Genomic DNA, 24,676 nt, shown 5'->3' on the forward strand with positions numbered 1-24,676 from the left:
TGAACATAGGCTTTGACTGGGGCAATGAAATACAACAGAGACCATTTTAAATTTAAGTTGGTTTTGTCTTTAGTATTTACTTTCTGTAAATCTAGTGAAAAAATTGCAAAATATATTATTCTTGGGGGAAAAAAACTGACTTTGAAAGCCCATTTGAATAAGGGAAATAATTCTGCAGGTTCATCCATTTGTTATGTAGAAATTATTTTAGGATTTTTTCTGCCAGTATTCAGTAGCCTTGGCTACTGAAATTAACCACAACACTCTCGTAAGCATGAGAAGGGAAAGAAGATGCTTATCCTTCCTCCCCTCTAGTCTAGCAAAGTCCTTAGCTTACCTCCCTTTCTGAAGGACGAGATAGCGCAGATGTGTAGAAGGCGGGTGGGTATTCCAGGATTGGGAGCTGGTACTTTCGGGGTTGGAGGGTCTCTATAAAGATAATTCATCACAAGTTGGTCCTGTGAGCCATTGACCTGATTGCCAGTGTTAATTGCCAAAACCAGAAATCTACCCAAATATCCCATCTTGGATCCAAATGTAAGATTCTAAGTAGTAGACACTCTTTTGTCATCTAAGTCAACTTCTTAAAACTTTTGAAAGTTCGCTTGACCACAAATAGATTTTGTAAAAAAAATTTGACTACATTAATTAATGTCACTAATATTTCACTAGTTCCCCATCTTTATTTTCCTATAATTGTTCTGTGTCCTGAGGCTATGAGAAAAGGGTTTTTAGTAGTCTTAGAGATGCCTGGTAATAAGTGTTAATTACATTTCTTTACACTTAAAAACTAATGCCCATTATGTCTTCTGTCTGATTTTGTTCAGTCTTGATTTCTTTGGGCTAAAAGGGGGAATTTATGGGCTCAAGTTTCTGTGAGTAAAAGAAAATCACAGTGACAATAAAGCTAAACATCCTACTTCAAGTGGGTATACTTGGGAAAGTAAGATTCATCCTATGATTAAAAGCCCCTGGGTTGTTATTTCTAAATTCAAGATTTTAAATAGTTCCTGTGTGTAAGGCCCACTCACACAACTCATATCTCAAGGCAGCCCCAAACCTGTTACAGATCATGAAAATGTTTGGTCCCTTGTAGACATGGACCTATCTTATAGGGTGAGGCATGTTTTACAAAACTTACTTAATTCCATGCTTCATCTGTTATAGGAGAATTCTTACAGGAAAACAGAGGGAAAAGGTGTCACTTATAAATGGGTAGACAAAGGAAGCCCCTTTTGGTAGGGAATATTAGAGTTCTGTGTTCAAGGAAAAGTAGGAGTTCCTCACACAGAAAAGGAAATGGAGGGATCCCCTTTTAGGCAGAGAGATGAACAAAGACACAACTCCTGGCAGTTAGTCCACAGGGTAGATGGGGTGTTCCCGATTCTTGTGTGCGTGTGGTCACATGTGAGTGTGTGCATGTACAGAAATGACTGAGAATATTTAAGGCTAAAAAGCTAGGTGCTGACCAGAGTATAAAGGTTTTTGAATTCCATATTGATGGGTTTGGCTTTATTCTGTGGGTAACTGGAACTCAGTAAAGTTTTGTATATGATCAGAGCTATTTATATGAAAATTTTCTGACCATTTGTAACTCAAAAACAAGAAGTATCAGTCTCCACTATGTACACCATTAAATGTAGTGCCAGGACACCATCCCTGACCCACAGCAAAGGCCTAATTAGTACCCTCAGATTCACTACTCAGAGGGTCCCCAGACATTATCTCAATGAATGCAAGTGTCTTATAGCATTTTTTCCTATGATGCAAAAAGTCAACAAAAGGATAACTAGAGAGAAACCCTAAGACTTATTTTATTCACATCTACTTGGGATTTTTTATTTCACAGTCTGGATGATTTATTCACCAACTAAATGAGTGCTCTCCATGCTTGCTTTGCTAAATTGTAGACGGTTTTTGCAATGTTCACCTAACTTGAGGATTTACTTTATTAGATAGAAAAACAGGAGGCAGAAAATCACCGGTTACAACAGGAACTACAGGATGCCCGAGACCAGAATGAACTGCTGGAGTTTCGAAACCTAGAGCTAGAAGTAAGGAAATGATGATGATGATGATGATGATGATAAAAATAATCATTAACAATTAACATGCACTGAACGCATCCTATGTGTGAGATGCTAAATTAAGCATTTCAGATGCCTACTGTCATTCTACCTCACACCCATAATCGAGATTTTATAGATGAGGCAATTGAGACTGAACAACTTGCCCAAGACCTGATGCAAGTCAGAATTGTCTGCTCAGATACTATACTTTTCGACACATTGCCTTCAAGAACAAGAAAGAATAATTTTTAAATAATTTACATAATAGATTTCAAATGTCGTTGATATTTCATAGCTTTTAAAGTAATCATTTCCATCCTTCATTGAATTGTGACTCATAAAAGTGTTACCTCAAGAATTATATTTCCAATTGTGCTATATACAAAACTATTTTGGTCCACACTTGAATTCGTGAGTAAACTTTTTTAATCTATAACACATTTATGCAAAAGGCCAAGAAGCAAGGTAACTTGTTTTAGGAAATACCTTGGTTAACCTGACCAAATTTCAGTCTTTTTTTTTTTTTTTTTAGTAAAACATATCAATCAAATCAGATTTTTATTGTATCACAAAGAATCTGGCCTGGGGGGGCACCTGACTGGCTCAGTCAGTAGACTATGTGACTCTTGATCTCGGGGTCATGAGTCCAAGTCCCATGCTGGGTGTAGAGATTGCTTAAAAAAAATGGGCACCTGGGTGACTTAGGCAGTTAAGAGTCTGACTCTTGTTTTGGCTCGGGTCATGATCTCAGGGTTGACATGAAACCCCATGTTGGACTCCACAGTGGGAGTGGAGCCTGCCTGCTTAAGATCTCTCTTTCTGCCCCCTGCTTTCCCTCTCTAAAAAAAGAAAAAAGAAAAAGCCTGACTTTTTTGAGGCTCCTAGCTGGCTCAGTCAGAAAAGTGTGCAACTTTTGACTGGGGGGTCATGAGTTCTAGCCCCACATTGCAGGTAGAGATTACTTAAAATTTAAAAAAAAAAAAAACAAAAAAAAAAAACCTGGCTTAGAATCTCATTCAATGTATGTGGATACATAAAGATAAGAAAATTTCCCATTGGATGGCTCTCTTATTTTGCCCGGAGTTTCTTTTTGAGGGTTTTTGGGGGGGGGGGGTTGTTTTTTTGTTTTGTTTTGTTTTCAGATTAGATCTGGATAGAGTTAGAAGTTTGTTTTCCTTAGTGAGGAAGAGCAAAGTCCTGTTTAGTAGCTCACATATCTTCATCATAAAGCTCGAGTGGATTGAATATGCAAAAAGGCCTTTAGCAGCCATAAAACTTCGTGGTCAAAAGACCGTTCTCTGTGACACCTGAAAGCTCTAAATATTCATATAGTTTAAATGGGAACTTCACTTCTGACATTTCTCTGATCAAAAAATTTGCAAGACTAAACGACAGCATCTATAAATTCTTCTACCATACCTCTTAGTTGATCAGTCAGTTCTTTTCCATTAAATTAAAGCATGAACATCTTGAGTTTGATTTTTTTTTTTTTGCCACATGACATTGATAAACTACTGCAATAGCATTAAAGAGAGAACACACACAACTGATTTAATGTTTGATCAGTTGTTGTTGTTTTTTTTTTTAATTCCCATATATTCTTCACTGTATTTCAAGGAAAGAGAGAGACGATCCCCTCCATTTAACCTACAAATTCACCCATTCTCTGATGGTGTAAGTGCTCTACAGATCTACTGTATGAAAGAAGGTGTCAAGGTAGGCAGATACTCAATTTTTTATGTTTGTAAAAAGTAGAAAAACTGGGAATTGGAAAGGGGAAGGTTGTTCATCACTTTTTTCGTCACTGGGTGTTATTTTGATACCAACTATGTAGCAACTGAAAAGAGTTGCATCTAGGTGTCAGGCTGGCTCAGTTAGTAAACCCTTGAACTCAGGGTTGTGAGTTTGAGTACCATGTTGGGCATTGGAGCCTACTTAAGATAAATTTTTTTAAAAAAATTATTTAAAAAAGATGTGTGACAGATGTATGAACAGGGATAGCAGAGAACACAGGAACAGAGCAGGGTAAAGAAGATAGATTCAAAATATTAAAATAATTACCCTTAGTTATCTAGGGGAAATATTAAATAAACCCAGTACTTTGATAAACAGATTTCAAGTATACAAGATAAAGTATTTGTCGTGTCCCATTGTTATGCTGTCCTAAGTGTTATGGGATTCATAAGCTTGGAATTTTGATGTTTGAAGAGAGCTTAAAGATCATCTAGTCCACCATCTCTTTCGATTACATTTAATTTAGGGAAGATTTTTCTTTTAGAAGGACTTATGATTTATAACATGTTGTTCATTTAGATAAAATGTAATTCTGTCTTTAAGGATATTGGGATCCATTTTAAACATTAAGGTTGAATGGAGGTGGCTCCATCTCCTGGAAAATATATTGTCCTTCAGTGTAATGAAATCACGTGGTGGATATCAATTCCAGAGGGAAAGCTGGGAAGCCTCCTGCTGTTCCTGGTCTCTCCTTGACCTTGTGCATGGCCCTTCCTGCTCCCACTTGAGCTGCCAAATAATACCTGCTTTTGTTGCCTTCTCTTTACCTTTGAAACTGAGGTAGACCTCACCATTCCTGGTGGTAGGGGTTGGATGGACTGCTATCTAGTTGTGAGTAAGAGAAGAGAGGCGTACTAATGAAGTAAAAAGTGGAAGGAAAATTAGGCAGTAAAATTGCGTTTCCTTGTTTTCCGTCCTAAACCCCTTTCATGGTGTTTAAACTTCTGTCCTTCCTCAACTGCCCCAAAATTTGTAAAACAGAGGAGTCTGTTGGCTTTTTTTTTTTTTTTAAATTCAGCTCTAATTTAATGAAAAGGACTTTACTTTGTCTTTTCCTGAGATACTTTTCTTAGGTAAATCTCCAACAACCTACTCTAGTGGATGAAATTTATATGCAGGGGAACTTTTTCAAAGAGTTCAGCTGCTTCAAACTGACTCAAGAAATATAGTTAAAATGAGCTATTTTCCATAGCATGAAATTAATGCTAAAAAATGGAATGCGCTGTAGTTTTCTACGTGGCAGTCAAAATCTCAACCAGGTCAGAATTCCATTAATTAGAATGAAATTAGTTGATTTTATTTATTACCTGTTACTTTTCTCTCTACCTACAATTTATCATAGTTCAAAAAAATTGGCAATTAATAAGAAAAAAATTTAATGAAAGAATTCCAAGTTTGTACTGTATCCTAGACTCTTTCACATACCATCTCTTTATCCTCAAAACCAGCCTATGAAGGAGGTGTTTTGGAACTGGTGAAATTGAGAATGAACTGTTATTTGCCAGGTTCACGCAGCTTGGAAGAAGCAGAGTGAAAACATAAAACCATGTGTGCCTGATTGAAAACAACCCAAGGAAGTATGGTTCTTAAAATGTCTTCTTATTGTTACAGGTCAAGCAGTGATAAAATAGTAAGCCACATTTATGTCTTTGATTTGAATGTATTCCTTGATATTGCAGGATGTGAACATCCCTGATCTCATAAAGCAGCTTGATATCCTGGGTGATAATGGGGTAAGTAATGAATTGGTTAAGGGCAGTAAATATATGAATTTGCCCAAAGAGAAGCAAGAATACTTGCCAGGGCATCATGTGTAAAATAATAGCAAGTGAGAAGCCATGTTCACTTAAGGCTGTAGCTCTTTGAAGAGAATCAATCATTTATAAAACAAGTCGGTTGAGGGTTGTAAGGCTGTCCGAAAGGCAGTGGCAGAAATGAGAACTGGTGAAGTGCTTTTCATGGGCTGGTTTCACATTTGAATGTCGACCACATCTGCAGTGATTAAAGCTAATTACGTTCTCACTGTTGCCTAGAGCCATCTAGCATGAAATTAATCAGTCATGCAGTTGCAAATGCTGCTAAATAGTAGGGTTGGTGGCAGCCCCATAGAAATGGACCAGGAAACGATAATCTCTTTTCTTTCTAAAAACACCTTCCAGGCAGGGTCAAGGCATATTAATTCAGTGGGAGGACCATTCATTGAGATATTATAGGAATTATGCATATAGGTTGAAGGAGTTACCCATTTTTTACCTTGAAAAATCATCAAAGGAAAGAACAGAATCCATTAAATCACATCAAACCACTATGAAAAGATTACTTGTTATTTATTTCATTTTGGTTTCTGCTTTTCTCATAACCTATTAGCTAAGTATGCACGCAGAGAAACACAAAATCAAATCGGTACTAGAGATATAAAAGAAATCACATTTAATGTCCTTTTACATGTTTTGAATGAACTTTTTGTTGAGAATTGTTACTAAGTAGAATGTTATGTTCCATACATGCATATGTGGTAGTATCTATGGCAGGCAGAGGGCAGTATGTTCGGATAGTGCAAATTATCGTTAACTATCCTCAGCCTCTTTTCTTTATTTCTCTCGCTCTTTTGCAGAACTTAAGAAATGAAGAACAAGTGGCCATAATTCAGGCCAGCACTGTGCTGTCCCTGGCAGAAAAGGTAATACATCAAACTAACATTCAAATCATCTCAATGTCTGACTTCACACCTAAAGAGCAGGGTAGGGTTGAAGGATGGTCTCTTTGCACATGACTTTATGTTACTGAATACCTAATAAGTATCCTTTTTTTTTCAGGGTGATACAACCCCAATAGAATGGAAACACACACCAAAAAATTCTACACACTGATCTGGGGTGGGTGGTAATTCTTGCTTTGTAGTCACTTAAAAATTGGAAAACTTTCTGCATTACCTTATCCAAACAATCCCTCCCAAACTGGGACAGCAGTAAGGAAGAGTTTTGTCAAGAGATGGTAAAATGGTGCCTGGCTCTTGTTATGAGCTCTTCCCTGGCTGCGTACAGACCAGTTGTCCCCAACTGATTCTGTAATTCGGTGTTGGCTCACTGCAGTCTCATTCAGAAAGCCCAACCTGGGGACTGGCAGAAGAGCAACACTGAGTGTGCTCTGGCCCCCTTGTGTCGAAACCTGGTAAATGGTAGGAAGAAAGACAAAGAGCTAAGTGGAGAAGCTTGATGACGGCTATGTTCGGGATGCAGCAAGAATCAGCACATACCTGAGAGGCTTGTGTACCTGGTTGGGTACAGTGACAACTGTATAAATTCCTTGAGATGCTTTCTTAATTCCTAAATGCGTAGAGTTTGTTATAAATTAAATGAAACCATAAACTTGCTGATCTGCCTTCTCTAGTCTGAAGTGAGGGAATCCTCCAGGTGAAATGACCTATTGACATACCAAGGAAAAAAATGTAGGGAGAAGCAAGGACTGCTATAAAATAAAAAGTTACTTAAGAAATATTGAAATGATCCTTTTTTGGATCCTGATTCAAGGACACTAAGTACGGAGAAAAGAACATTTTGCTGACAGCTGGGGAGATTTTAATAGGGCCAGGAATGAGATAATAAAAGGAGTTCATGTTTATTTTGCAAAGTATAAAAATGGTCTTTGAATTAAGGATTTTTTTTAAAAGGCCTTATCTGTTAGGGATATATACTGAAGTATTTACCTGTGAAATGATATCTGGAATTTGATTTGTAAAAAACTTACTTCCTTTATGATTTAATTACAGACCTATCACTTTACCTCTCTACAAAAAATTAATCGCACCACATTATCTCTAACTTAAGGTCTAGAATCCAGAACTTGCCATGAGGACCTCGAGGATCTGGCCCTTAGCTGCTTCTCCAGGATTCCACTTGTTTCTTTGGTTCATTGCTAAGGTCCAGCCATGTACAAATCCTTCTGGGACCCCAATCTTCTCTCTCTGTCTCTCTCCATCTCTATCACTGTTTTCATCCCTTGGCCCTTTACACTGTTCTCTTTGCTTAGAAGATATTCCCATCTTCCTTTTCTACCTTGGTCTGGCTAAATCTGAACCATTAGACATCCCCAACGTAGGGAAGCCTTCTTATTCACCCAATCCAGTCAGGGGCTTTTTTCTCTGTTTCCACAGTGAACTATGCATCTGCTACTATGACTTTTAACAACTATAATGTGGCTGCTCATTTTTTGCTGTTGTTATATGCCCCCCAACCACCTACTGCTAGACTTTAAGCTCCATGAGAGCAAATATGATATCCATATTTGTTTGCCTAGCTTTTCACAACAGTCGAGCACATCTAAGAGGTGGTCAACAAATGTTTACTGAAGGAGTGAACAAGTGACTATGAATGTCCACAGGACAGTGTTCCAGTGACATCCAGTTGGATGAAGAAAACACAAGTCTGTATTCCCAGGTCTGCTACGTTTACTTGGCAGCGAAAGCCAGAGTGTCTCATTCAGTTGGACTCCTAAAGGACTATAATTCTTTATTGCAAGAAAAGTCACCTTAGTTTGGGAATACCAAGAAAATTTGCCTTTCTGTAAAAGGCAAGGATTCAGACATGAAGGAAATGAGAGCTAAATGGAAAAGAAAATATAAATAGGAAAAAGAAAAGGGAAATGGGTCTCTGTGCCTCACATTTACTTAAATTATTGGAAGAAATCTTCCATTCCCTGCCCTGTGTGATGGGTGGTGCAATTTGAACTTGACCATAATTAACACTTGCATAGGGCTTCTTTTGCAGTTGCACTGTTCTAATTGCCAAAGTCTTGTTATGACTGTTCTATGTGAGGAATTTCATATGAAAGGAATCCAAAGCACAGAGAAGGTAGGTAGGTAACTGCCCCAGTCACGCAGCTAGAAGATTATGGAATCAGGATTCATACTCAAGCAGTCTGTTTGCAGAGTCCATGATCTTCTTAACCGCTACACCCAAATTCCCTTTAAGCATCTTATTGAAAGCAAGAGGTGCCCTATGTGGAGCCCATAGGACCTGCTCTTTTAGAGCTTTGGTGAATTGGTTCGTGCCTCCACTCACCTCCTTTGCAAGACAGGTATGAGGGGTTCAGTTGAACATGTACGGAGGGATGACAGTGTGCTTAGCACTGAAGATTTAAGTGGAAGAACTAGTACACCTATAGTCTGGGCAGTTACCTTCTGTGAGGTCTTCACAATTCACAAGTTTCTACCTTTGGGAATTTCAAATGAATATTTCTTCTCCCAGGAATTCTTCTTTTTTTTTTTTTTTTTTTTTTAAAGATTTTATTTACTTATTTGACATACAGAGATCACAAGTAGGCAGAGAGACAGTCAGAGAGGAGGAAGCAGGCTCCCTGGGATCGTGACCTGAGCCGAAGGCAGAGGCTTTAACCCACTGAGCCACCCAGGCGCCCCTCCCAGGAGTTCTAAATGTGAATCTTGAAGTTTCTGATACTACAACTTTGAATAGCATTCGGCTGCCTAGGAATATAATCTATATATAGATTATAATCAGAGATTATATATATAATCTCAGATATATAATATAATCAGAGATTGAACCTAGACAAATGTCCACCAAATAAATCATCTTGTGACTTTATATTAAAAACAGTAAGAGCAGCGACGCCTGGGTGGCTCAACTGATTGAGTGAATGATGCTTGATTTTGGCTCAGGTCATGATTTCAGGGTCAGGGGATCAAGCCCCATGTCAGGAACCACACTCAGCGGGGAGTTGGCTTGAAATTCTCTCTCTCCCTCCCACTCTGTCCCTCCCCCTGCCTGTGCTCGCTCACTCTCTCTCTCTCAGAAAAAAATAGCAAGAGGGGCACCTGGGTGGCTCAGTCAGTTAAGCAGATGCCTTCAGCTCAGGTAATGATCCCAGGGTCCTGGCATCGAGCCCAGAGTCAAGGTCGCTGTTCAGCAGGGAGCCTGCTTCTCCCTCTCTTGCTCCCCATGCTTGTTCTCTCCCTGTCTCTCTCCCTGCCAAATAAATAAATAAAATCTTAAAAAAAAAAAAAAAAAGTAAGAACAGTGACCATAGTGAGAACATGTTATGGGCCAGGTACGGCACAGATCTCATTATTGTTTACAGCTGTCCTATATTCATCCACTGTTTGCATTCTCCACATGAGGACATTGAGATGTGGGCTTCAGGAACTTCTCCTGCATCACAAGTAATAAGGGCTTCGAGTCAACACACAAATGTGTATCTAAAGCCCATGACCAAACTGCTTCAATTTACTATACTCTTAAAAACACTGTTTACAAGAGAATTTGTTTCACAATGATAAATGGGCAGCAAGTGAAAAGAAGCATTTTGATAAAGCTTGATGGTATACAGTTGCATTATGAGGCTATTTACCCATGACTTTTGATGGAAATTTGCTTCAAGGGGAAGCCACATGCACATACAAGAACCCAGATTATATCCCCTCCAGTCTCTCTGGGCATTTCTTCTTTTGCCTAGGCTGTCAGATAGGTGTCACCTTGTGAATATCAAGGCCTTGGTATATAGAAAAAATTCTCAGTGTACCACATGATTTATCACAGATAAACTAAAAAAGAAATTTCTAATAGTAAGGCAAGTTTTTAACAGCGTAGAAGTACAAAAACACATTGTAACCCCAAACTAGAATTTATTGGGTACCCAGTATATTCAATACACTGTGAATAGTGCCTTACATTAATTGTATCCTTTAATCCTCAAATTATTAACCTATTTTATAGGAAAGAAAGTTGAGGCTTAGAGAAATCAGACAACCTTTCAAGGCTGCACATCCATGAAAAACTTGAATTGGGATTAGACCCAAGGTAGTGTGCCTTTAGAACTCCCACGATTATAATGCCCAGCTGCCTCCCTGAGGGATAAACTGATATTTAACTTAGGAGAGACCCATTATAATAATTTGTTCTATTAAACCAAATATTTGGTAAGCTCATGCCGTGTTATTCAAGATCTAATTTTACTCAGGGTGCTAATCAGTGTTAACATCAGTGCCATTTACCAGGATGATATATTCTAAGTATTATGAAAGGTGGGTTTTTTTTTTTTATGTGATTTAAAATGTCTCTACTCAACAAAAATGATTCTTCAACACTTAGCTATTGGCAGCTTCATACACTGAAAAACTGCTATTTCTCCATTCTCACCTGGCCTTCTTTCTTTTATCATGTTTCCCCCAACCATGGAGAACTGGATATCTCTTCTGCTTGAAACATTTCTGTCATTTTTGCCTAATCATCTCTTGATTCAGATTCATCGGACTCTGTCGCAGTTGTCACTTCCAAGAAAGCCTCCTATGGTATTCTCTAAGGAAGGCCAAAAAAAAAAAAAAATCATGTTGATCTTATTCACCATCAAAACTGTAATGCAGTGCCTAACACATAGTAGACATCCATGAATGCATTTGTTGAACAAATGAACAAATGAATGGATGTATGACTATATTTCCTGACCTAAGACATAAACTGCACCAAGTTTTCACTTCAGTTCTCCTCTGCTTCTGAGATATAAGAATAGACAAAGCAACTCAGTAGACTGCATGATATACACCATATCAGGCAATCGTTTCAGACTTTTCTGTCTTGTTTACTCCTTAGTGGATCCAGCAAATTGAAGGAGCAGAGGCTGCCCTACACCAGAAAATGATGGAATTGGAAAGTGACATGGTGAGTACAAAGATGACGTATCAGAAAAACAAAGAAAAATTGACAAGGCAAAAGGAAAACAACTATTTTCTACCAGTTTTATCTGGCACTGAAAAGCAAGTTTGCAGCTTCCCAGTATTTTGTGTACAAACTATGGAACAGAATTCCTGGAAGTATCCCATAATTTCAAGTTATATTCTTCAAAAATACATTGTATTTTTATAATATTTCTATAAACTAATACTGAAGAAAATTTCAATTAAGTGTTTTTTTCCCATAGGCTAAATAATTTTTCCACCATATAGAATCATAGTTAAAATTACAGAAATGATGGGTATAACTCTGATTTTAAAAATCTCCAAACCATCTCATGCCCATTAGGATGGCCACTATCAAAAAACAAGATAAGTGTTGGTGGGCTTGTGGAAAAATTGGAACCTGTGCATTGGTGGTAGGAATGTGAAATGGTGTGTCGCTACTAAGGAAAATACTATGGTGGTTGCTGAAAAAACTCAAAATAGAATTACCATCCAATCCAGCAATTCCATGTTTGGGTATATGCCCAAATTTATTGAAGACAGAGTTTCAAAAAGTATAGCCATGTTCAAAGCAGCATTATTCACAATAGTTTAAACATGGAAGCAGCCTAAGTGTCTATCAGCAGATGAATGGATAGCAAAATGTGGTCTATATATACAGTGAATATTATTCAACCTTTAAAAAGGAAGGAAATTGTATGATATAACATGGGTGAACCTCAGGGGCATAATACTAAGTGAAATAAGCCACAAACACTGGATGATTCCACTTACACCAGTATTCAGAGTAGTCAAACTCCTAGAAAGTAGGAACAATGGCTGTCAGGCTAACAGGAAGAGAACTTGGGGTGTTATTATTGTTTAATGGGTATAGTTTCAGTTTTGCAAAATGAAAAGCATTTTGGAGATTAGCTCCTTAACCATGTAAATATCCTTAACACTACTGAACTGTACACTTAAAAATGGTTAAGAGCATAAAATTTATGTTGTGTGTCTTTTACTACAATTAAAATTTTTTTAAGTTCCGAAGCACAAGAATTATTGATTATAACTTACAGGAATACATTAGAATTTTATAAATGTACTGTCATTAGTGTTATTACACTAAAAACCAGGTAGTGATTCCTATCAGATTAGGGAATCCTATAATAAGGATGACTTGTATTTATATAGTATGTGACAATTTACACATCTTTTGCTATCTTTTACATGGACTTTCTATTTTGCCAAAAGGTTAGACTCTAAAGTCAAAGCATGTGACAAGAACTGTAAATCCTTAAAAAAACAAAAACAACAACAACCCAAGAACCTTGAAAACTCTTCAGATATACAAATAATTAATTACCCAGTCAGCCTGTACTGGGCACTGTTCTAGGCTCTGGAGCTCAGAGGTAATCAGAAAAGTCACCAGCACAACTGCCACATGCAGACAGTCTCTCCAAAGTGGATTCAGTCAAGTTTTCCTCCAGTGTTGGAAGATGTCCTTGTTCCTTCAGTTAAGCACACAAAGAAAGAACTGACTGTACTTTGCGGCTACGTCATACACAAAGATTTATTTTTAAATGCTAATGGCAAGATGCTAGCAATGTGAGAGCATGCATATGGAAACTGAGGACAAGCAGGAGAACTTTAGGTTGACGTCCCAGCTCGTCCGGGTTTTGTGGCAGGAGCAGAAGCTCTCTCTTAAATTATTCTCTAAATCATTATCAATCTTTGTGTTTGCTAATTGTACACAAATAATTTTGAATAATTTTTATTATGTTTTATTATGCCACTGTGCATATTACATTCCTGAACATTCTTACAAAAATAAACCCTGCCAATATATTGGCACAGATATACTTACTAGTAACTAACTTACCTTGTGAAAATCAGATCTGTCCTTAACCATGTACTCTCTTGGACTGGCATAAAAATCCTTTAAAACATTCCATGTGGATTGGTCATTCTGTCTTTCATACTTCTTTCCACTGATTTTCACATGCCCTGTGTGAGGCTATGAAAACTGAACTATTTCCCATTTCCCTAACAGACAATATCTTTGACCCTACAAATGCTAATGACTTGTCTTATGTTGAAATTTGAGAAAAATTAATCAGCACAATTTATATTAATCAGTACAATTTATCACTTCCTAGTAAACTCAATTGACTCTTTCTGTTTTTCATTATGGCCCCCTTTTTATAGGAGCAGTTCTGCAAAATAAAAGGCTACCTTGAGGAAGAACTAGACTACAGAAAACAAGCTCTCGACCAAGCATATATGGTAGGTGCAGCAAGCACTAAAGACACCCAGAGTGTTCACAGTTCTCTACTGTGGAGTAAAGCATCCTGGTTCACTTGTCACACCAAGTGCTTGGATAGACCATGACGTGAAGCTCATTCATTCAGTGGCTTCCAGTTCCGGTTTTAGAACAAATACTTCCCTACCTCTTTCCTATTATAATACTCTTAAAAACTTAATAAGTATTTAATTATGCTTCATTAAAAAAATTAAGTGTATGTTATTATAAAATGCTTTAATGAAGGACAGATTGGGTGGTACTGTGGATTAAAGAGAAATTTTATTAAATCCAGTTGTTTGGGAGCCTAATGTAGTGATAGAATGATAGAGTCTTTAATGTCTGCTATATACATTTTCACTTTACATGTTTCTCCCAACAAGTGTGTGAAGTATTGGTAATCTGATTATTCCTATATTACATAGGAGAGAATGAAGGCTTGGAGAGTGAAAGAACTTTGCCTGACAAAGCAAGCGGGTAATACTGGTGTGGCCTTCACTACCATAATCCAGCCACAGTATGGAAGGCTCTTTGGTGAATGGGCTGGGCCTTTCTCTCTCCTACTGAACGTTGTGCTGACTGAGGAGCACATTTGCTTCATTCCCCGTACCAAATTTGTAATCCTTAATTGCTAATATTGAACTACAGCTTGTGTGTCTTCTAAGCCCCCACCCCACCATTAATTCACAGTTATGACTCAGGAGGAAAAGACCAAACTTAAAAGAGGAACATTTCAAGGAGTTGCTAGTAGAGGTTTTTATAATGCTTTCCTGGAAGCAGCCTGAGTCACTTTGGGGATAAGAGTGAAGCACTTAGCCCCTGCTTGTAACAAAGATGAATTAGTCTTCCCTTCCAAAATGAGGAAGAGATTCTGAGCACCACTTGATGGGGAAAGGAGAAAATGAGAGTTGATCCCTGGAGAATGAAGAAGGAAGCACTTTCCCCCTCACTTCCTACCCTTTTATCCATGCCTCCTCCACCTTTACATGATAGGGTTCCGTTTTGTGTTTGTGTGTCCCGTGACTGAGTACTCGTTCAGACAACCACATTTAATGTTAAAAAGATGAGATCTGCTTAGTCCAGGACAAGAGCTAGGAAAACAACCCTTACCGAGGCATGACCATTCACCTCTGTCAAAGTCACGGGGTAAGACTGTAGGTCTGTGCTCCTATATCTGAGGCATGTTAAAAAAATAACTAGGATATAAGGAGCAATAAACACTTCACCTAAAACAGAGAATACTCAAGGAGGCATTTCATAGCTAAAGCAGCTGTAAATCTCAGAGTATTAAAAAAAAAAAAGACCAATTTTTAAGACTCTAGGCCATTTTTAGATCATATCTCTCAATTTGTATTTTAAGATGTGGAGACTGTACAGCCATCTTCAAGTTCATAGATGTGTTGTGTGGTAGAGAGGTGGCCTTTTATGCATGAAATATATCTCCAGTTTCAAGTATTCCAGCTTGGGCCACTTTTCAATACTTATTTCTAAAAGTACAGCCACCATGATAGATGTCTAAATATCTGAAGGACTGTCAAATGAAAGGGAACAAACTTATTCTCAGCTACATTTGGGAACAAAAGGATAGACAATTCTCTTAGTATAGTAAGAACTTCCTCTAAATGAAATGGCAGGATCCCAGGAAAAAGAAAAAATTCCCCATCAGAGAAGTTCACGTATTGTTAACTAGATGGCTTTTAGGGAATCCTACAAAGGGAATTAGCAAAATGGTAGTCAGGCTGGACAAGCTCTGAAGTTTATCATATTACTATGATCCTGTATGACTACGGCAATGTGTGACTCCCCCACCACCATACACACAAGCGTCTCCATTCACCTGACACACATCAATGTTAAGTTCCAAAGTTAGACTTTTCTAATTCTGTTTGCCAGAGAATCCAGGAGCTAGAAGCTACTTTGTACAATGCCCTGCAGCAAGAAACTGTTATCAAGTTTGGTGAATTGTTAAGTGAAAAACAGCAAGAGGAGCTGAGGACAGCAGTAGAAAAGTTACGGCGGCAGATGCTGAGGAAGAGCAGAGAGTATGACTGTCAGATTCTTCAGGAGAGAATGGAGCTCTTACAGCAAGCCCATCAGGTGAGGACTGAGTGACTGCATCTGTGTAGGGTGGTACTAAGCAAATGGGACTTAGTACTAAGCACATGGTACTGAGTATGGGTGTGGAGAAGTCCAGGAGCTATAAACTATTTTCAGAGAGGCAAATAACTATTGTTTTCCACCTAGGCTCAGAGAGAGGAAGAGAGTTTTGTAAAGATTCAGTCTCAAGGAAATTGGCATTTTGGAAGCATTGCATACTGCTGCTATTTTGGGAACTATTTTGTCATGAAATACCCTTTCAGTATCCTGGAGCCTGATTAGCTCCCTTATGCAGGGAAACAAGAGTCTCCTCAGGACAGAACTAATGCCACTGTCCTGTTACTCATCCCAGTCCAGACCCTAGCCTGATCCAATTATCTGAATAGGGTAAAAGAGAACAAGGGCCTTTCCTTTATTCCCAGAACAAACAGCCACACCAACAATGTCTGGAAGCTGCTGTTTACTTACTGGCTTTTGCCATGTCAGGAACTAAACTTGCATCCTTGTATTTAATCTTCACAGTAGCCCACTAAGGTAAGTATTCTTATGATCCCAGTTGAAGAGATAATGATAGTGATGATAAGAGAGCTTAATTTGCCCAAGATGACCCAGATAGCAAGCTCCAGAGCCAGCATGACCCTTCAGGTGGGCATGACTCAAAACCTATGCATCTGACCACTGCACTACACTGTCATACACAACCTGAATTATCTCTGATTTATGGGACTCATCGAGACCAGCAAGGCTCAAGAACACTCAATTTATAGCCAAAATTTTTAATTCCAACTCTCAGTTCATGTCTTAGCTTGACAGATGAGGACTAGGGCCCTGGTCAAAAAGCAGGTTCCAAAAGAATCCCAAAATTGACAGTGTCGGGCTGTCGTGTTTGGTACTCAGAAGCTGAGACAAGGAACTGGTACAAAATCCAGACTGACTCTGGAAGAAGTAAGAATTGTGTGGTCTTCAGAGTTCAAGGTGAGTGGGCAAAGAGCAGGTTATTTTATGGCACCAGTAAGAACAGTTTACAGGGAACATGACACTTAGCATACCTACTATGTAGCCAGGGGTTCTGTGAATCTTTATAGTCGGACAGACTATCCAAGGTAACAGGGGAACTCGGCAGCCATTTGTCCTGGAGATGGTCAGCGCATGCACGATTGTTTCATTGGCCCTTCAGATTCCATTTAAACTTTTTTGATTTTTTTGACCCTGGAAAGAGTGTTCAAATCCTTTAATAATAGACTTCCTGGCATCATTCGTTGGGGAATGAAATGTCCTCTGCATAAATTTCTTAGGCTACAATAGCATTTAATTAATTTCGACAAATCAGTTGTGCCGTGGAGCCACAGCAGTGTTTATTTTTAAGAAGTACAAATTATTATCTGAATTTGTTTATGATTAAAAGCTTATCATCTCTTTTGAGTCTTTAACCAGCTAAGGTGATTCACCCCTGAAAGACATGGTTTTGTTTGCTTTAAGTTATCAGTCTGAACGGATAGGTATGTTACATTTCTAAGCCCCACAGATTCCCATTGAAATTCTCTATCTCTCAAGCAAATGTTCACTAGAAAATGCCTTTTCTAGTTATTATTTCTTACTCTTTGTCTGTCATTGTAATCAGTAGTTTTGATTTGAGAGAATTATTCCAGAAGTTCTTGGCCAGAATTTGTCATACATCCGTGTATGATCCAGTTAAATCCGAGAGCATATTTCTAACTATTCATTGGACATTTCTCTTTGAATGTTTCACATATGAAACAGAGCTAAATATTCATTCTTATCCTTACTGCTCCCTTCTTTCCCCATCTGCCTGCCTTGTCAGTAGAATTACTATTTCCTGAAGCACTCAGGCTAGAAACCCTGGAGTCTTCTTTGTCCTTTATCTCTAATAGTTAATATAGCACTGCATCCATCTAGCATTTCTCCTGAAAACTTTTTTTAATATTTTATTTATTTATTTGACAGAGAGAGAGAGAGATCACAAGTAGGCAGAAAGGCAGGCAGAGAGAGAGTGGGAAGCAGGATCCCTGCCGAGCAGAGAGCCTGATGCGGGGCTCTATCTCAGGACCCTGAGATCATGACCTGAGCCAAAGGCAGAGGATTAACCCACTGAGCCACCCAGGTGCCCCTCTCCTGAAGTGTTTTTGAAGCTGTTGCATTTTGTTCATACACTTTTAACCCCAGGCATATAAAGGACCTTTCAACACTGCAGCAGGCCCAGCTTCAGCCAGATGTCCTCTGATGTAACCCGATTCCATCATCTATGCATTTGTTCAGTCAGATGTTTAAAAGTGCACTTCCTAGACTTTGAACACCATGCCAGACATAGAGAATTTGCATGGACCCTGCCTTTACAAAGCTGAGGACCTACTGATGGAGTCACAGGAGACTAATTCAAAGAAAAATAACTATAATTGATGTCTCTTGACAGGGGCATAAAAAACCATATGCAGTGTGCCTTGGGGACCCAGTTGTGGGGAAGACTTCCAGCTCTCCTCTCCTTAGTTCATCATGCCTATCACTGCAGATTCTTTCACCATTTTCTGATGGTACATTCTTCCTCAGAAGCCTCCATGATCCCAGTTTCCAGTTGAATCTGGTCCTATGCAGATCTCTCCATGTCCTTCATTAGCTGGCTTACCCCTTCCCTGAAAATCTGATCTGAGATAATCTGCAGAGTGTACCTCCCTCTCTACTCATGCAGACCTCTTCCTGGTACTACTTGGGCCATGACTCCCACCTCCAAGCCTTTGTTTGCCTGATCACTCCTAAAATGCCCTTCCATGTCTGCTTAATTTATCTAAATGTTCTCATTTTTTTCCAGTCCCAGATTAGGATCTGGTTCCCTTAGGATGTTCTCCCTGATAATAATGGACTGCATACTACTAAAAAAAAAAAAAACTATCCTGTGTAGCCTGTTACACACTCTTTCACAACCATATTGAGGGCCTGCTTGTGCCAGAGACTAGGAACATGACAGTGGACAAAGACATAAAGGTCACTGTTCTCATCTATCTATCCTACAGATGAAGGGAGTTAAAGCAACAACACAAAAAACAATGACCAAGACAATTTAGAGAGTGTCTGTGAGTGCTGTGGAGAAAAAATTTGGGAGTAAAGGATTCGCCACTTTAGATTGGCTAGTCAGACCAGGCCTCTCTAAAGATGTCTAAAATCCAGGGACCAGCCACACAAAGATCTTGGCAAAGTGTTCCTGAAGATAGGGACAACAGAGTCTAAGTCTTTATTGTGGGAACATTTGGGATATTTGAGGAACAGAGAGAAGGCCATAAAAATGGAGCAGAGAGAGCCAAGAGGGTGGTCATGAGGTGAAGTTGGAGTGGTAAGTCAAGGCTAAATCATGTTGGACCTTAAAAGAGTTGGGCTTATATTCTGAGTGTAGCTTAGCTACATCTCCCTTATTCTTTTTTTTTTTTTAAGATTTTATTTATTTATTTGTTTATTTATTTATTTTTAAAAGATTTTTATTTATTTCTTTGACAGAGAGAGATCACAAGTAGGCAGAGAGGCAGGCAGAGAGAGGGGAAGGGAAGCAGGCTCCCTGCTGAGCAGAAAGCCTGACGCAGGGCTCAATCCCAGGACCCTGAGATCATGACCCGAGCTGAAGGCAGAGGCTTTAACCCACTGAGCCACCCAGGCGCCCCTAAAGATTTTATTTATTTGACAGATAGAGATCACAAGTAGGCAGAGAGGCAGGCAGAGAGAGAGGAGGAAGCAGGCTCCCTGCTGAGCAGAAAGCCCAATGCAGGGCTTGATCCCAGGACCCTGGGATCATGACCTGAGTCGAAGGCAGAGGCTTTAACCCACTGAGCCACCCAGGCGCCCCGACATCTCCCTTATTCTTATGCCTCTTCCTCTCCCCCTTAAACTCAGGGACTACCCTGATGATTTCACATGTCAGGAATACACACAGCTGCTGTAGATGGATGTACTAAATTAGAAACAGGAAGGGCTGGCAGTGAGCTGTCACACCAGTGCTGATGCCAATAACAGTGATTTGGTGGACTTATTAGCAATACAGAAAAGATAGGCAGAAAAGGGATCTGATTTGGACCTGACAGGGATCCTTCTTGGATTAGATGGCAAGTGGATGGGAAGGTAGAGGAAATAGAGCATGCAACACACATTAACAGAAATAACTCATGTCATCAACATGTAGAGACAGCTTCTTTGTACTCAACAGTGTCCTGGTTAGTAGAGATTGGTGATGAAGTTAAACATGGTCTTGCCATCATTTACTTTTTCTACTTGAGCTGGTTTTCCCTGTGTTTCAAACTTCGCCTCCCCATCTGATTGGAATGCTTCTTTGAAATCAAGAACTCAGTGGTATCTGGACTCTCCATTACATCTAGCAAAGTCCTGTCCTATGTAGGAAGTTGCCCAACAAGCATACATTTGATGGCTGAAGAGACACTGCAGTGGGCGCCTGGGTGGCTCAGTTGGTTAAGCAACTGCCTTCAGCTCAGGTCACGGTCCCGGAGTCCCAGGATCAAGTCCCGCATCCGGCTCCCAGCTGCATGGGGGGGTCTGCTTATCCCTCTGACCTTCTTGCCTATCATGCTCTCTCTCACTGTCTCTCTCTGAAATAAATAAATAAAATCTTTAAAAAAAAAAAAAGACACTGCAGTAATCTCACAGGTCCATGATTTTATTGATAGAATACTGCCTCCACATCCAGTAGATATATCAAGGAATTATGTGCAAACTCAAGGTGGAAATGTCTAGCAAATGTGTTGTTTTATTGAGTAGCTTTGGTGCCTGGAAATACATACAAGCACACACATCACTCTCATGTACCCACACTATTAGCTTCCAGGCCCCTTCCTTTACCCAGCATTCATTTATCCTCTAATTTCAAGGTCAGCCTTGATAATCTCTCTGACCAAAACTTCTCGTCCACTCCTGCATGCACCTTAACCCTTTCCCTTTAAACCAGACTCCTCAGTCTCTTCAGTCCCTGCATTTGGTCAGATAACTATGGTAGGTGGCTGTCCTATGTATCATCCTGGGCTCTGCCCCTCATCCCAGATGTGATTAGTGACCATATGTGATTCCAAAATGTCTAGTCAGACAGTGATGATGGTCACACCACTTTGTGAAATTCTAAAACCACTGAATCTTATACTTCAGATTAAATTAACTAACTTTAAAAAATGTCCAGACATTGCCAAATGTCCCCTGAGGGGCAGAGTCATCCTCAATTGAGAACCACTGTTTCAGAGAAAAGGGAGATAGGATTTCCAAGTTCAAGTATTCTTTGTTCTAGCTTTCCCTTTTTCTCCCCACATTGCATTATAAAAACCTCTCTTTCTATATTATCACCGCATTTAGTTTCCACTGTTTTCTTCTCAGACTCCAATTCCCCATTTTCTGATTATTTCCAAAAGAGGCATTAAAATAACAAGCCGACACTGTATACCCATGTGCTGTAAACCTAAAAGGCCTTTGGATTGCCAGAGCTAAATTGGAAGACTATTTTTCACTTGCAAATAATTGTCTATGTAATCTTGGTTTCAAATCTGTGCTATTTAAATCACTGGAATTTTATCATGTAGTTGACAGGTAAGTTCACAGACAGTTCCGAAACTAACATTTTTGTCTATAGGATTACTTGTGCTATTTTTACTATGTTTAGTTTTCCCCTAATTTAATCACTTCCCTCCTTGGAATTTTTAGTGAAGTATAATCTCTACTTGGTTTTATGAGAATTGGCAAATCCTGTTTTGTAATGAAATTCCACCCTGAAGCAGAGTTGAAATAAGGTTGGAAAGAAAGGGTAGTAGCAAAAAATAATGGGATTGTTTGCATATGTTTGTTCACCTTCAGCCATTTTTAACTGTAGTAATAAGCAACCAAAAATCCCAATCCAAATGACCATGACAAAGTTGGTTTCTTGCTCACTAGTTCTGGGACATACTGCTATCTCTATGAGGAAGTGGCCTTCCAGCTCCTCACTTACACACATGCCACCTGCCAAACAGGTCTCATGGCCAAGCCCAAGAGCAGTGGGATGTGAACTACCCGTCCCTCAGAGGGATAGGGTCTGGAGGGATGCATGCAGTAGACAGGGGCAACAAATTTTTAAATATATGTATAATATGTATAATTAGTTTTTGCACCACAAGTGTGGGTGATTTTTGAAACATCCAATCTCCTGGATTTGTGATGTTTCCAGCTGCGAGTACCAATGTTAATGTTTTCATAGCAAGTTCTGTGTTTTAGGTTGGTGAACAGTCTTCTTGTTAACTTATCTTTTTAACTTAATGCCCTCTAACTCTTTGGGTTTTTTTTTTTCTTTCTTCAGAGAATTCGTGACTTAGAAGATAAAACAGACATCCAGAAACGACAGATAAAGGACTTAGAAGAAAAGGTGTGTTCAGTATGAATTTCAGTCTTTGCGCTTTAGATCAGAAAATAATAGGAGTTTCACTCATTGTGTTTCATTTCTTATTAGTTACTGTGTGTCGTGCCCAGGCAGGTGTAGTGACAGTATGACCCTCACCGCCAGGCAGGCGCCTGCATTGCAGCAAAGGTTCTGCCTTCAGCAACCTCGCCTGGACATGTTTGCCTTTTGTGTTGATTCCTGTTCTTTTCTACGCATGTTTTCTTTCCTCAGTTTCCCCTTTCTTACCTTCATTTCCTTTCTAAAACTTCATTTTGAGTTTTGTGACTCTACTTTGCTCTTTCTTTTAAAAATCTTTTTTGGTAGCTTTTGGGGGGGGGGGGACATTCTTGTTACTCTTCACAAAAAGCCCTTTCTTCCCGAGCTGCAGTGTCCCCTTGACAGTAAGTCCAAAAACTTAGGCTGACACATGGTAATTATGCCCTCATGCCACTTCCCCCAATGGCCAGAAAGAGTCCTTCAAGTCAACCAGCACTTTCAGGGGTAATGCATAATAGTTCCTAAAGAGGGCATTGCAGAATGTGCATGGCCGGAGAAGGGAGAGGGTTCATACGGGTGCCAAGCAAGCTGGAGTGAGGTAAACAGTCTCACACAACAAAGAATGCTCCCATCCATGATGCCTGGAGCACCAGTGCTAGGAACACAGCAAGGAGGGCAAGAGGCTTTCTCTAGAGTTCCAGTCTGAATTCCTGTGTTGCAAAAGAATACAGCAATTTTCTAGCATCTCCTGTGGGCACCCAAGAAGAAAAAGAAAACCATCTATAGGATTTTATTCATCCAGGTTGCTTCTTTAGTTCTCCCTAAATGTGAGGTCATAGGGAATCGGTAAGGGCCAGTAGCCAGACCATAAGCACCTGGATTCTTATGTAGGCTTTCCATATCTGTTTGACCTTAGTATGTGACTTAGACTTGTGTCTATGCCTTACCGATAAAATAAGGGATGATAAAGCTTGCTCTCACCTTTTCTCATGGGTTCCATGAAGAACCATTGAAGTTACTTATGTGAAAATGACAAAACTCTGAAAGTGCTTGATTAAAAAGTATAATTTTATAAATTTCCAAACATAGAGTACACATCCTCTGCAAAATTTTAAATTTGAATGGTTCTCATTTCCAGAATGTGCTATTTAGCACTGTAAGACTGAATGAGGCAAAGGTAGAGTGTCGCAAACTGAGTCTGACTTCCCAGGGTTTGGCAGGAAGACCCACAAGAGGCAAGGGGTTGTTCCCAGCTTCCCTGCTTGTCAGACCACATGCCTGTTGTTCTTCATTTTCTACATTTTTGAAGCTCCTGGTTTTAGTCATTTTCTGTGCTGACTGAAGGAGGAAGTCAGAATTAAAACCAGAAACTTTAGTTTGGTTCAGTCCCCATTCATCTAAGGAAAAACAAACTGTAAATTGTGGGGGGGTAGATTTTTAATATATCTATTAATATCACTCCCATAGGCATTTTCTTAATAAATTTCATGGAAATTTTAGGAGGCAAGATATTAAGATTATGTTCCCTGTCAGAATTTCCTGAATATGTCGTGTCACATATCTGAACTTCTAAACCATTTATGGTAATGGGGTAATGTACATGATGGCAAACAAGGATTCTTCAGCAATCAAAGCAGTATATTCCACATATAATAGTAAATTAAGCCACTTCAAAACAATCTGGTTGGTTTCTGACTGGAGCTTTGAATGAGAGATCAGGGTTGTGACACACCTTCTATTCCCTTTGCCTCCATTCTCATACATACACGCCTAGAGAAAATGCAAAAGATCACTTACCAGAAATACTCTCTTTCTTTTCCTTGGGATACTTGAACACCTCCTGAGGGGACCTGAGATATCCCGTCTTTGGCCCTAATTTCCATGGACGCAGCATACGTCCCTTGATAACTACAGACAGCAGAACTGCCTCAGCTGTGCAGCTTTACCTCCTCCCAAGCACTCCCCAGGTCATTGGCTTCACTGACTCCCATGCAGAGTTACTCTGTGAGATGGGCACAGTAGATATTGGGATCCCCTTTTATGCAGACAGTTCAACAGCCCAGAGAGATAAACAACTTGCTAGAACCATATAACCAGTCCATGGCAAATCAAGTCCAGAGGTTAGGGTGTCTGACTCTAGGTGCTACACTCGGCCTACCACACTGCCTGGACAAAGAATCTCATGGCCAATGAGGTGATGGGTATCTCCTGATGCCCTGAGAGGTAGCGTCGGTGTCTGAGCTCCTCAGAGGAGTAGAGGAAGCCTCCCATTCCCTACATCTTCTCCTGCTGTGGGTGTCATTTTACCACTTTCCATCTTCAAGGACTGAAAAAGAAGGACA

General features: G+C 39.5%; 1 protein-coding gene across 10 annotated transcripts in view; it reads left to right on the plus strand.

Moving 5' to 3' along the window:
- The window catches only part of JAKMIP2 (janus kinase and microtubule interacting protein 2), a 167,138-nt gene that overhangs the window by 129,841 nt on the left and 12,621 nt on the right, over positions 1-24,676 (plus strand). For 9 of the 10 annotated variants that reach the window (XM_044224903.1, XM_044224897.1, XM_044224879.1 and 6 more), the window contains 8 exons: positions 1,956-2,054; positions 3,687-3,785; positions 5,543-5,596; positions 6,478-6,543; positions 11,468-11,536; positions 13,741-13,818; positions 15,728-15,931; positions 22,257-22,322. In XM_044224903.1, the coding sequence (XP_044080838.1) occupies positions 1,956-2,054; positions 3,687-3,785; positions 5,543-5,596; positions 6,478-6,543; positions 11,468-11,536; positions 13,741-13,818; positions 15,728-15,931; positions 22,257-22,322 (735 nt within the window). The remainder of the gene's footprint in view (positions 1-1,955; positions 2,055-3,686; positions 3,786-5,542; positions 5,597-6,477; positions 6,544-11,467; positions 11,537-13,740; positions 13,819-15,727; positions 15,932-22,256; positions 22,323-24,676) is intronic. The other variant, XM_044224936.1, reaches the window with a different exon arrangement.

This window comes from Neovison vison, chromosome 1 (genome assembly GCF_020171115.1).
Source record: "Neovison vison isolate M4711 chromosome 1, ASM_NN_V1, whole genome shotgun sequence".
In the NCBI taxonomy this organism is placed as follows: domain Eukaryota; kingdom Metazoa; phylum Chordata; class Mammalia; order Carnivora; family Mustelidae; genus Neogale; species Neogale vison.